Here is a 14,791-nt window from a genome sequence, read left to right on the forward strand (position 1 = left end):
GAATGCATCTCAAAGAATTTTGTAAACATTCATAAATGTTCTTTCTGACTCCAAATTCTGTCTTTAAAAATCATAATTAAATAAAAAGATTGAATTGGCATCTTTAAAATGTTTCAACTCACCATTCTATTATTGAGAGCCTGACGTCCTCGTATAAAGTTTCAGTACTTCTAAAGATTTCATCAGCTTTTTCTCCTTTTATGCCCTTAAATTCTAGAAGATGAGTAACAATTTCTTCAATGCTGTCCCTTTCCTGTTCATAAGAATCCAGTTCCTTTTCCAGGTCAACAAGTGAATTTATCCTGTTGGTTAGAAGGGAAGTAATGTTGTTCGAGTGTCGCATTGCAGTTGCAAAACATCGTTAAAGCACCCCAATAAAGAAACATGGTGAAGTAATAAAATAAATTCAGTATCCTCAATAATGTAATGTGGATTAGAACATTTAGGAATGGGCACAAAGGTTTAAGTTCAGCTTGAGGAATATGTCACTTCGACTTCACTGTTGTCATCTTCATTGCTGAATCTAAACAACCTCAAATGTTTGCATCTGTTGATAATAGAAATAACAGGATGCATTATATTAATTTTATTTTTGGCTTAACAATGGATATCAAGGGGTTTGCTGCTAGTGAAAATGTCATATTTGAATGTCCAGGAAAACTATAAATATAAAATGTATACACAAGCAAAATCAATTAGAAATATGAACATATCTGTAACAAAAATTCCTGACAGAGATTGTCACAAAAAGTTGAAATATGTTATCCCCACTGTGAGGTGCCAACCAATTCTCCGATCTCTGACCTGTGGTTAAGGCAGTCCTATTTCATACATGCTGCAAAAAGGATCTCTTTTTGTATGATCACCCTCCCCTCCACCCACCCATGTTTTTGGACTAATGCTGCTGTATTTTGACTCTGTAGTGCACTGTGCCTCCTGCAGTCAAAGCCCAGTGGATGTGCTCTGACCCTAAATTTTATGTACAAATGTCTAATACTGAGTGGGTTATTTTACTTGCTTATATATCCATAGCATATGGTACAAAAAGTACCCAGGCCTAGTAAGTCAAATGTTATTAGAGGACTCCAGCACTTAATTGTGACATCACTACAGTGACAAAGGTGAAAACATGACTCTAGGCTAGCCACTGCAGCCTAGTTGAACAGCGTTAAAACTGCCAACTCGACATGGCAAAATAAACCATTTTACCAGGTCAAAATCTTCCTTTTTAATATTAGTATGCCACCCCTTAGTGTGGGACATAGTAGCCCACCAGGGCGCTTCATATGAAAAAGAAGGGCATGTTTTATTGGTGTTTTGGCAGTGAAAACATTAAATTGTTGTTTTAACTGTAACAAGGCCAGTGGTCCCACTGGCTAAAATGAAGTTTCACTAGTCACAGCACTAAGTGCTAACTTTCACTGAGACCACCAAACAGGGGCAGCTCCTCCGCTAACGCAAAATGGAAAACATAAAATGATAATAACTCATTGTTATTAGCATTTTAATTTTAGTTTCTGGCTCAGCTGGGTATAGGCGGGGCTGCTCTGCTGGTAAAGCAGGGCAGGGGAGGAATGTTTGCCCACTCAAAGTGCGCATGACGCTTTGGTCGGCCATCTCGGGCCGGCCAAACCATAATGAGCACTTTGCATGTTCTCCATCCAGGTTGCAATACAGCCTGGGTGATAAACATGCCCAGGCTCTCCTTCCCTGGCTGAGCGCCGAACCACGTCGCTCAAACCAATCACAACACTACTTTTACAGCGTTGTGATTGGCTATGCAGATCTTGGGAGCTGGGTGCTTCCTGCTTCCTGGCCTGGAGTCCTGGAAGTGGGCGAGATGCGGTGACGGAGGAACACAGGTATGTGTTTCTTTTTTTTCCCATTTCCTCCCCTGTGACCCGTCCCCGCACCGCCGTTAAATATCAGTCACCACTGCCACTAAAGATATTACTCCAAGATATCAAATTAATTGTTATATTAAACCTAAGTCATTGCTGAGATCAGGTTCAGGATAACCTTTAATAGGGAGGTGGCTTTAGAAAGTCACCACTTTGTTGCCCAAAGCTTCAGTAGCCTTTCCTGTCCGTCTGCAGCTGATGGCACCTGAAACAGCATGCCCCCTCTGCTAAGAAGTGTAAAGTGCTCCCAGGACCAGGGATAAAACAGAAATGTTGATGGGAAGAGTAGTGATCTCCTCCAGCAGGATGACTACTGTGTGGTAGGCACTGATAGCCCAACTTCAAAGAGGATACCACCTCAGTTAAGCATATGGCAACCACACCTCGACAGGCCCATTCCTCGGTATAGGCAGACAGGCTGACATCTCTTCCAGATGGAGAAAACCCGTTGTTGAACTGGTGTTCCAGTGAAGTGGCTCATTATGCTGTGTATATCCCCAGCGGTGTGCCCAGGGCTCCTTAAAGGGGAAGAAGACTCGCACATCTTGTATATGGGTAGAAAGGGGCACAGTCCTCAGATCACTACTAGATTAGAAATTGCTCTGCTGTTCCCTGAACCTACCAAGGAGAGACTGCACCAAAGATTGGATTACGCCTGTTGCACTTGAGGGACCCACAAAGAGGGTGCTCACTCATAGCAAAGAGCTTCACTTGTTTCAGGACAGAAGAAGTGACTACGAGGGCTAGTTGACTAGCCTCCTATTAAGCTTCAACACCCTCAAAAGCTGTGGAAACCTGCACTCCATGAGGGCACAGCTGTCCAGGGGCACCTGTCCTCGCTGGAAGCCGAAGTGCCTTCTGTGCGACCGAGTCCTGAACTTTCAGAGGTGTCCCAAAGCAAGTGGGACAAATAGCCGACAACAAAGTGAGCGCTGGTCCCCCAGAAAGAAAAATTTGCGTACATGTAAGCAACCGCGGAGATTCCTAAAACGTGGAGACCAGTTGACCAGTGGTGACTGGACCTGCACAGGCCTCCACTGCTGCGTCAAGGGAGAATGAGTCCTGAGGCCGAAGGTGACCCCTGACCCTCATGGACACCAGGGTAGCCCCAGGAACAGTTGCTGCATCTCTTCAGCACCCTGTATCACCAACCTCAGGATCTCGTCTTGGCTGGACTGAGGTAAGGACCAAAGTGCATTGTGGACCCTGAGACTGCTGGACGGATGTACGACATTACAACGCGTTCCATTACAACGCGTGCTTTCACAACGCGTCCCTTACAACGCAAGTCGTTACCACGACTTGCGTTGGGGGCGCGGATTGAGAACAGTATAATTTACTATTCTAACACCAGTCCCCGTGGACACTAGGGAAGGTGTTGGAATAGTAAATATACTATTCTTAATCCTCTAGCGCCCTCCAGCGCAAGTCGTGGTTACGACTTGCGTTGTAACGGACGCGCTGTGAAAGCATTGCGGAGTAAAATCCGCGTTGTAAAGAATGTTCCCCCTGCTGGACATGACAGGTAAGTGTCTTTCTGGATGTCATGGTCCCTGTGACTGGCTTCCAGCTCATTGTGGCCCATCCAAGTAAAGAGAAGCCATTCTTTAAAAACTGCTTAACCACTTGCAACAATTTATTGCATTTCATAAAAGCCAACGACACTGATTAACTTGCCTTTGATAAGTTATATTTCTGGTTTCCCTCAATATATTTTTGTTGATTCAGTGTCATTATTAAGATACAAATACAACATATTTTTATAAATTGGTGTCAGATTTTTATTGTGTTGTGTTTCTTACTTATTGACTCTTCTGATACTTCTTTTTTTTTTTTTTTTTTTTCCTCATATTTGCCACCAGATAGAATGACTCCAAATGGAAACTCTCAACTCTGCCAACACAAAAAAACACCTTACTGTGCGCCCTGGAATATTTGGTTATATGTGTGGCCTTTGAGAAATCTCCCAGAGGTGGGTTTTCTACTAGTCCAACTCCCCTGTTCGATGTTCCTGTACCTTGTCCTGGGGAGGACCAGACCACAAACCCCTGGCTTAATCATTGGACGTTTAGTGTCTAACTGTCCGACCATTTAAGCAAGGGTGCCCAAATCTTTTCCGCCTCCTCTCCACCACATTTGAGGTCTGTTTTACTGATAGCCATAATGTTCTTTAAGCATTCTGCAAACCTAGGAGGGGTTGGGGATTTCCATTCTTTGCATACCTCTCTTCTAGCGATGACAATCACATAAAATATAAACTGGGTAATATTATCTGTCAAATCATATTCTTCCAACAAACCCATCAGAATCAACCTAGGGCTACCTGTGATTGTTCTAGCCAGTGCCTCCCCCAAGAAGGTGCAGACTGCTAACCAGTAATTTTTAATCTCACTACATTCTACAAAAATATGTATATCATCTGCCTCTGCCTGTTTACATCTAGGGCATACATGTAGTGTTCCAGAAATTTTTGAAAGCTTGGAGGGGGTCCAGTATACCCTGTATGCCGTAAAAAGATGATTTTTATTGTGTTGTGTTTCTTACTTATTGACTCTTCTGATACTTCTTAATGTTTTACACTTGTTCCTTTAATTAAGCCTTACTGCTCTGTGCCACAGCCACCCAGGACTGAACTAAGAGTTTTATTAAAGAAACCTAACTGAACTTGATAAAAATTGTGCCATTATTAAAAAGAGACTACATATAACAAAAATTGAGGAAATATGTGTTTACTGGAAGACACTGTTTGGCCTTACTTTTTCTTTGAGTGTTTTTAGTGTGTTCATGTAGACATTTCTAAAATAAACTGACTGTGCTGTTAATAACAGTACACATAGGTGCTCACCTTTTATTTTAAAGTCAGGAGATTGCACTGCTTATCTTAATGTGTGCTCCAGCATGACACCATGTCTTGCAATTACTATGCACATCCATGCAGTAGTTAGTGAAAGCAAACACCACTTCCAAAGTCTATACCAATTACTGTAAACGGTTGCAGAGCAAGGTAAATTCTAACACTGTGGTTCATGAATGCCACAAAATAATTAAAGAGGCTTTACAGATGCAGTTCTTTTGTTTTTTTGGCACCGGCATCTCTGGTCGCTGTGAGTGCAGGCTCTGGGCTTCACATCCCCGGACACCCAGGCTCCGCTCCGCCTCCCCAGATGCAGTTATAATAGCCCACATAGGATTTGCTGAAACTCAAAAGGTTTAACTCACATGTGTCACACATATATTCACATGGCAAGTTTTTACATACTTTAAGTTTACAATTTTCAAAGTGTGGACATCATCTAAGGGTAGTAGGTTACTATAGATTTCATACCCATACAACATAATCTAGCAGATTAAGAAACAAAAGGGAAAAAAGGAATATGAGAAACAGACACAAGAAATTTGCTGTAGCTCACGAAGAGCAGACCTCAATGTCCTTCTTCTGAAAAACAATTCTGGGTTTTGTGGTTCTTGGTATTCATGCACAATAGTCAAAACATCTAGGGGATCTCTCTCCTTGTTTTAAAGATAACGCTGGGATGACATGCCTTCAATTGATGGTGCAGTTTTTAAATGCCCATATCTACTTTTTGTGACACATTCTGTACACTTTGGGAATTGGTAGCTAGCATCCAAGAGTCAAGGGACAATTGCACTTTGGTGTCAATCACCATGCCTTTAATGCTTCTTGTAATAAAAGATACAAATAATGTAAGTGATTTAAATAGTAAAAGGAATCTCAAGTCAAGTCTTTTTTTTCCAGTGGCTCTTTTAAATAAGAATGGTTCTCTAAAGACTAACTCTGGTGCACATTGGGAAACATTTTAAATTACTATTGGAATTAATACTTCAAAACAAAGGTGGTCAATAAAAAGTATTTACTACAAATAAAGCATAGATATATTTCAGAGGGGAGAGTAAAGTGCTCAGTATTCATCATCCTCACCTGGTGATAAATAAAGATGGGCACTAGTACGTATATATAAAAAAACAATCGAATTAGGTCAGCCTAGCTGTTTTGGGTTTACAAATCTGCATACACTGCACCGTCTCTTGGAATTAGCAAAAGGACCTACTATGAATATAACATTTTCCACATTTCAGACATGCAGCTTGCGTCTAAGGACTTCATCAGACAAAAGTCACTAAGGGAACGCCTAGAGATTTGTGCCTGGTTATTGGAATGAGTCAGGAGTACAACAAAGGAATGGCCCATTATTTGCACCCAGTTAAGGGCAGGGGCAGAGAAAAGTCCTCTAGGTCCAGAACCAAAGGCCAGGAGAGTGAAGTCAGTGGTTTCCTGGCAGCATAAACCATCACCGTACAGACAGGAAACTCAATCAATTGCTGCATAAACTTTGCAAATTAATAACAAGATGCCTTCATTTTGGAGGAAGAATTAATATCACCCATTTTACTGTGTGATCACAATCAGCTAGTTACTGTGTCATTATATGTTTGTAAACATGGTTTAACTAATCAACATTTTTCCAACATCCTTGTTGTGCTGCTGTATTTTTTGCTTTCAGGTTAATACTGGTATTCTCTGCCATTTAGTGATCATAAGCAGCATGTAGTATGCATAGTCAGGGACCCTGGTTTTACAACTATATTGCCTTATGGTACTGTTTTGTTAGGTGCTACGTTTTAGGCAGTTCCTAACATTTAAAATCTAATTTGTGCCATAAACTGAGTCATAATGAAGTGTTGTGTACTCACAGCTCTCACTGGCCATTCCCATCTTTATTGCAACTGTGATAAGTGTGCTGGACTGTATTTGGACTGGCCCTACACTACATCACTTCAATCCCTGACCAATTGTCAACATCTACCCAGAGAGTTAAGGTGGCTCATAAAGTCCAACTCTGCATTTCAGACACAGTACCCAGTGACCTGGTTAGTGTGGTCTCTCATTTCTATAGTGCTTGGTAACCCCAGCAAGTAGGAGCGGGGTGCAAAATGACTAGGAGCAGTACCCGTCATTACACACCATGTTCCATGATACCAACCCTAATGATCGTGTCTTGATCATACTTCTTTACACCACCGCAGGGAATGGGGGCATTCTGTATAGTCTTAAATGCTTCTCTGCACTAGCTGCAGTTGGCTTAGTATGGTGCAGATAATTGTGGAAAAGGTATACTAAATAAAAGTGAATCCCAAAAATTGACCATTCCTCTGACACTACAATGTCGATGACTCTTGGTGTCACTTAAAAATGCTCACACATATATATATGTACTTTGCAGAAAATGTATAACTGCACATGGAATCACTGCATGCAAAAAGCTGAAGATGTCAATCTAGTTAAAATATTGCATGCAGAGATTTATCGTCTTCCAGGCAAAAGTCACCAGGAAGACGCTTTGATGATGGAATCTTTTCATTAAATCTGGTGTGGAAAAAGGTATTGCATTGGTAAATGTGTAACGCAACAAAAGCAGAGAAAACTGCATCTAAGAGCTGTCTTGCAAAAACACATGGTTACATACGAAAATGACTGCTGGAGAGATGTAGACCCATGCAAAAACAGACAGAAAAGACACTTACCTTAGTTGGACTGCATGAATGGTGGGATCTTTCAAGCCTATCTTCCCTATCCGATGACTGATATCTTGAATATTCTTTAAGAGTTCATCATGCTTTGTGAAAAATGATTCCTGCAGCTCCCTCTGTTGTACAGTATCTCCTTGTTCCAGGATAGACTGCTGAAGTTGTTCTAGCTTTTCAGAAAACTTTGCTACAAGTTTTTCACAAGAAGTGTTTTCACCGCTCTCTGGATCTTCCAGGCTGATAACTGCAGTTTCCAGATCCTCATCCAAACATTTTGCTTTGACTCTCATCAAAGAAATGTAATCCTTTAAGGCTTCTACTTTCAGTTTCTTTTCCTCCAGTTTATGAAGATCCATTGCTGAAACGTTTGCTGCTTCCTCGACTGCCATTTTTGCCTCATTTAGTGATAATAAAAAACTTTCAAGTGCTTTGAGGATGGTCTCATTGTTGTGCATTTTATTGCTTGTTTCTTCACACTGTTTCTTATACTGCTGTGCAATGTTACGTGCAGCTTCAAAATCGACTGGGTCAACTTCATCTACTACCGAAATATCAGAGGTCTCAAGTTTATTACATATGTCTATCTGATCTTCCAGAGAGCTTTGTACATCCTAAAATAGAAAACACACAAGGGATAATAGCAATAAATAAATGAGAGAATGTTTTTTTTTAATGTATTTACAGTCCACTCTTAGAAAAATGAAAGAAAGTGCACTGATACCTTCTTAGGTAAAAATAGCGCTATATCTAAATTACAAATAAAATAAATAAATTGAACGTACAGGGCCGCCTAGATGGGAGAGACGTGACACTTTGCAGCGTTTACGCCCCGAATGTGGACCAGCCTGCCTTCTTTGCGCGCTTGTCTGGGAAACTGGCAACTGTCCTGGCCGGCACGGTCCTGCTTGGGGGGGATTTTAACTCTGTACTGGACGTGGAATTAGATAGATCTCACCCACCACTGGCGCAGACGACAGCTCACAGGCTAGCGAAGAGTAGGAGAGAGTGGCAAAGTAGCTGGGGCCTGGTTGATGCATGGCGGACCCAACACCCCACAGAAAGGGACTTCTCCTTTTACTCCCCCCCCCGGACGATCTGCATGTTCGCCTTGACAGCATTCTGTGTTCGCCGGACGCTCAGAGCCTGGTCCGCCACAGCGAATACTTGGCCAAGACGATATCCGACCATAACCCTTGCTTAGTAATGGTCCAATGGATGAGGTGACGCCAGGCTATCCCGACGTGGCGGTTGAACCCACTGACATTGGAAGACCCGGCGTTTAAGGCCGAGGTGCGCACTGGGGTGGAAGGTTACTTCGACGCTAATGTGGGCACGGCTTCCAGTAGGGCCCTGGAGTGGGACGCCTTTAAGGCGGTGATTCGGGGCGTCTGTATCTCGGCCACCGCGGGAGTCCGTAAAACCCTCCTGCAGGATGTAGAGCGCAGCGAGGGCCGCTTGCGCGAAGAGGAACGACGCAGCCACACGACTCCTGAGGCTCACGGAGCGGTTTCAGCTGCACGAGAGGAAGTGGCGACAACAATGGAAAAGCTGCGCTGCTTTGACTATAAGGAGTTTCTTGTCCGGGCTCACGCCGAGCGTGACAAAGTGGGCTCACTGCTGGCGTGGTTGGCCAACCCTGGGACCCGTGGCTCCCCGATAGTGGCGCTAGCCACTCCAGAGGGACGCATGGTTTATACGCAATCGGACATCAACGACCAGTTCCTCATGTATTTTACGCACCTTTACAGGAGCAGGATGCCGGATCCCCCGGAGGAGCTGGAGGAGTTCCTGCTGGCGGCGCAGCTGCCACGGCTCGACCCGGAACACGCGAACAGTCTGGGCGGGGACATCTCCGAGGGAGAGATCAGAGTGGCCATCAAGCACATGGCCCGCCGCAAGATCCCTGGCACGGATGGGCTGCCGATTGAATTTTATGCAGCCTATGCGGATGTGCTGGTTCCGCGATTGCAGGCGGTTTACCGGGAGGCCTGGGACACTGGGTACTTACCGGCGTCTACTCGTGAAGCTTTGGTGATACCCTTACTAAAGCGGGAGGGAGACGCGAACTGCCGTTCGGCGTACCGCCCACTCTCCATGCTCACAACGGATTACAAGATCCTGAGCAAGGTCCTTGCGACGCGGCTGCTGACCCACATGCGCACCTTGGTACACGGTGACCAGGCGGGCTTTATCCCCCAGCGCACCACCGCCACCTGTGTGCGCCGGCTGGTCCGGATCATGGGGGGTGAGACCGCTACTCACCCGGGTACTGCTGTCCTCTCGATTGGCATCGAGAAGGCATTTGATAGTGTCGAATGGCCATACTTGCTCCGTGTACTGGAGGCCTTCGGATTGGGCGAGCGCTTCGTGAAATGGACTGCCTTGCTCTATGCCGCGGCCACGGCCCGTGTCAAAACAGGGGCCACCATCTCAGCCCCTTACGTGGTAGGTCGGGGGACCCGACAGGGGTGTTCTCTGTCCCCCCTGTTATTTGCGCTCGCTATTGAGCCACTGGCTGCGCACGCCCGTATGGGTCGAGCGTATGCAGGCCTTCCTCTAGGAGCCGACACCCACTACATCTCTCTCTATGCGGATGACTGTTTGCTGTTTTTGGCGGACACGAGCGATTCCCTGCGTGGGGCCGAGCGCCTGCTGTCGGACTTTGGCCGTCTCTCGGGACTGAGAGTCAACTGGGGGAAGTCTTGCCTCTTCCCGCTGACGCCAGGGGCCGATGACTCCCAACCGGAGGGCGAATTACGATGGGAATACCATTGCCTCCCCTATCTGGGCACGCACATCTACCACTCGCCGTTGGCCCTCTTAGACGGTAACATCAACAGAGCAATCCGGAGTTTGCAGGGCTGCATGGGTTTCTGGCGGACACTACCGCTTTCAGTCGCGGGACGAGTGGCATTGTTGAAAATGGTGGCACTTCCCCGCTTGTTATATCTGTTTCGCACCCTGCCGATCTGGATCCCGGCGTCGGTTTTTAACAGACTCCGCTCTCTAACATCTGGGTTCATTTGGGGGTCGGGTAGACGATGAGTTGCGCTGGCCACGATGATGCGCCCCAGGGCGGACGGGGGACTTGCGGCCCCGGATTTCGAGTGGTACTACTTGGCGGCGCAACTGCAGTGGCTCACCCAGGCGGTGGCTTTGGAATTCCGAGGCCCAGAGGGAGTAGCGGGCAGACTGTTCCCGAGGCACGTCATCTCCTTTATAATTTTGGGCCAGAAATTGGACCTCGCCCAGCTCACACTGGCGGAACGCACGATTCGCAGTTGCTGGCTTCGGTGCCGCAGGCGCTCCGGAGCCGCTCGCCCTTATGCCCCTGAAATCCCGCTAGGGATGTGCACGGCCTTTCCACATGGTGGCGATTGGTCAGCACTGGCGATCTGGGAGGAGCTTGGCTTGCAGGTGATCGGCGATCTCTACAAGGATGGATCGCTGCTCACGTTTCAAGAGTTGCGGGACTCTTATGATCTACCGAGGGGTGGATTTCTGCTGCACGCCTCGTTAGTGGCTGGTATTCGCCGTCATTGGAAGAATGGGCTAGCCGAACCACCGACCTCGGAGTGCTGTCAATACGTGGTCATGGCTGCTGGCACTTACAAGGCTGTCACATGCCTTTACCGGAGGTTGTCGACTGCTACCCTGCGACCCCTAGATGAGCTGCGAACCAAGTGGGAAGGGGACATTGGGCGACCAATTCCTGAGTCGACATGGCCGCAGCTAGTGCGACGGGCATGGAAGGGCACTAGGAACGCTAGGTTCCAATTGGTCCAGTTTTTCACCCTGCACCGTGCATACCTAACACCAATTAAAATCTCGCAATATTTTGAGGGTGCATCATCGCTCTGTCCTAGATGTAAGGCAGCGAACGCAGACTTCGCTCACATGTTTTAGACCTGCAGTACGCTGGCGGGTTACTGGGAGGCGGTGATGTGCTGCCTGAATGCTGTCACGGACCGGCAGATCGATCCTGAAATGGGCACCTGCCTATTATTGTGGTTCCCACACACCCCCCGTACTCGAGTTACCAGTAAATTTTATGACTTGGGTTTGATATTAGCCAAACGTGAGATCACCATGCACTGGAAATCTAGCCAAGGACCCAGCTACTTGCGTTGGAAGACCACTTTGGAGCGCTGGGCGAAGGCGGAGAGTGCCTTGCGGCTGCGACAGGCCAGGAGCCTGGATAATGACAGGGCATTAGAGGTGGCTAGGGCGTGGAAGGCCCTAGTTGTGGCGCTCCAGCAGCCAGAGGATGACTTGAGCGAGGACGAGAGGGGAACGTCAGGATAGGGACAATGCGTTAAGGGACACCTCACACCCAACGAGGCACACACACTACTTACAAATAATGATAGCAGATCTGAGAGTTCTGGTTCCCCATTGATAAGCGTCACTTACCTTTTACTACGGTTCCTGTTAAGGAAGTGAATAGGTTAACACTTAACTGATTGAGAGAGAGGAGTATGACACACTGACTACGAGGGTGGGATAAAGGGTGGGACAGCTCAGCTGAGGGATTGTTCTATATAAAAGGTTTCTTGTTGGAACTGTAATGTTATCCTGACCTATAGGCTAATGCCATGATTGCTTTTCCTTGTAATGTACTTTTTGAACTTGACCACCAATAAAAATCGTTTTTACAAAAAAAAAGAAAAAAAAATTTAACAACTTGCTTGCACATTTTTTCGTCATTTTTAAAAGCGCTTTCCACATTTAGTTATTTCTGTCACATTTTTTGAGGTAAAAATAGCGCTACATCTAAATAATAAATAAAATTAATAAATTGAATAACTTGCTTGTACATTTTTCCGTCATTTTTAAAAGCGCTTTCCACATTTAGTAATTTCTGTCACATTTTTTTTTACTCTTCACCAAGGTGTTCCCCTTTCTATTTTATGGAGTTCTATAGTCCTGTCTAATGGCATTCTCCGTGATTTTATACAGCAGCTATAATGGCCATTAATTATCGTCAGTCACTGATCAAGGTGGTGCTTAACCGCATGCGCGCTAGCGGTTTTCCCGCTGCGCGCTGCGATTTAAAAAAACCCGCGTTACATGACGAGCTCAGCTCGTCATCAGCGTAGCGCAGGTTACGCTCATGACGAGCTGAGCTCGTCATGAGCGCCGAAGGGGTTAAGCAATATGAACATTAGGTAATATCAACACATAACATTTCTTTTATTCTAGACCTGACACGTGTGTACTGATACCATATATCTCCCACTGTATATTTACTTGGCGTCAGAGTGTGGCACTTGGTTGAAATGTCATCACGCATCTCTTGAGAAGAGAATGTCCCATGGGTGGTATAAAGATGCGTTAAGCTGCCCTGATCTTGTTTGCACGCAGAGACCTCCCCCTATTGCACGAGTGAGGTCCTGTGCCTGGAGAGGTGCACCAAATATGCCCTCATTGTACTGATTATGAACCACTGTCCTTGTCATGGGTTTAACACATGGAGTGATAGTGGCAATGTACTGTGAATTGTGAATCCATAGTTATGGTAAGATCTTTTTTTGAGTCACTGGAGTGGAGGCCTAATGGCCCACTCTGGTAAAGTTCTGCTTATATGTGCTTACCCATATCCTACAGCTAACATTCCCAGTCTATGTTGTGTGTGTTTTTATATGTAGTCTCTGTGGTACATGCATGGTGTGTATGAGTGCATCGGAGAAATTGATTTTTGTGGGATACATTAGGGATACCACAAAACTCGCCTTGTTCACATGTTGAGGTTAGGTTAGTTTCCCAGATAGTAGAAGTGTATTGCTGACTTTTCTGAAGCTGGAGGGAGGAGAGCTAGATAGAGGTGTCGGGAAAGAGGAGACAAGGCTCCTTTAGAAAACTTTGACAAGAGGAGCTACTGATTAGGCTTACTGTCGTACTGCCATTTGGCAGATGGTGGGGGAAAAAGGGTGCGACAGCAGTCTATGTTGTTAAAGGTGAAAGGGACACCTTACGTGAGACCAGTCTTTTGTCTTTCCCCTGACTGATTGCTCATCAGTGTGGCTGATGATAGCCAGGTGTACAAATCTCACACCTTTTTGTGCTTCTGTTGTGGGAACTCCAAGGTAGAATCTACCCTACTGTGAGGAACCTCACACTACACTGAGGTTGTGTATGGAGTGCCGCCTGAAGAGGACACTTCCAAAGAGATCCAACTCAAACTGGTTCTGAAAGTGGATCCACATGAATGAATGGATTATCACATTTATAGAGCACACAGCTACTCAACGTGAGTGTCCCGGTGCTAATGGTCTCCATCTATCTCTCCTGGTACCACTTTAGTTGCAGAATAGCCAGGTGCAGGTTCCAGGCCTGGGCTCCCAGAACCTAAAGGATCTTCCACCAGAACATACTCGGCACATCCTGGGAACCGAGGCCAGGCCGTTTGAGGAGGACCTCAGCTTTTGGATGGCGAGTAATGGGTCACCATCTTCCCGAGATAGCCTGCACCTATGCCTTGTAAGGCTTTGAAAAACAGCACTATAGCCTTGAACTTAATACTCTTTCTCACTGGAAGCCAGTGTAGAGCCTTAAGGTGGAGGGACATATGTGTCCTAGGATTAAGAAAAAGCACCATTGTCGCCACTGCATGTTGCACTACCTGAAAGCGGTTGAGAAGATACCCCCGAGCACCCAGGAACAAGACATTTGCATAATCCAGTCTGGAGGTGACCGGTGTCTGGACCACCGTTTTCCTCGTATTTAGTGATAGAAGGGGTAGGTATTTCCTCAGCATTCACAGTAGACCAAAACAGGTACCTACTACTGACTGGACTTGCGATCTCATCGAGAGAGAACTATCAATAAAGATGCCCAGATCATTGACCTGATGTGAGCAGAAGGTGGAGAAGACATATCCCCTGCCACCAGAGTCTCCACTCAAGGATGGCAGTGAACCTAAAAATATAATCTCCGATTTCTCAGGATTACACTTCAATTAGTTCCTCAACAGCCAATTGAACACCCTGGAGAGGCATAATCTGAATTTCTCGCCCTCAAAATCTTCCCCTTTTTCACAGGTAAAAGCAGCTGGGTATCATTGACGTATGACACTATTTTAGCCCGCATGCTTCATTCCTACTTACCCACTTGTTGCTCTAGTTTCATGTTCTCAATAACTAAGGAAGGAGTGCTCCCCAGAGTTCTTAGAGGACCGCTCTCCAACCAGATCTGGCGTCTGCCTAATAGTCATCTTCCCTGAGGTGAGGGGATATCACCTAAGTCTATCACTTGCTGAAACAGCAAACTATGTGTGCTGAATTGCCTAGAAGCCAGCTTGCCTGATGAAAGGGTGAAGAACCCTTTTATATACCTGTTGGAGG

The 14,791-nt window shown here is 45.8% G+C and overlaps 1 protein-coding gene across 1 annotated transcript in view; it reads right to left on the bottom strand.

Annotated features, from left to right (window-relative positions):
• SYNE2 (spectrin repeat containing nuclear envelope protein 2) overlaps positions 1–14,791 on the bottom strand; it is a 1,843,566-nt gene that overhangs the window by 1,349,929 nt on the left and 478,846 nt on the right. Inside the window, exons 30-31 of the mRNA XM_078660317.1 lie at positions 7,446–8,059; positions 123–302 (exon numbers count right to left, since the gene is read on the bottom strand). Of these exons, the coding sequence (XP_078516443.1) occupies positions 123–302; positions 7,446–8,059 (794 nt within the window). The remainder of the gene's footprint in view (positions 1–122; positions 303–7,445; positions 8,060–14,791) is intronic.

The sequence above is a fragment of the Lissotriton helveticus genome, chromosome 9 (genome assembly GCF_964261635.1).
Source record: "Lissotriton helveticus chromosome 9, aLisHel1.1, whole genome shotgun sequence".
NCBI classification, from domain to species: Eukaryota; Metazoa; Chordata; class Amphibia; order Caudata; family Salamandridae; genus Lissotriton; species Lissotriton helveticus.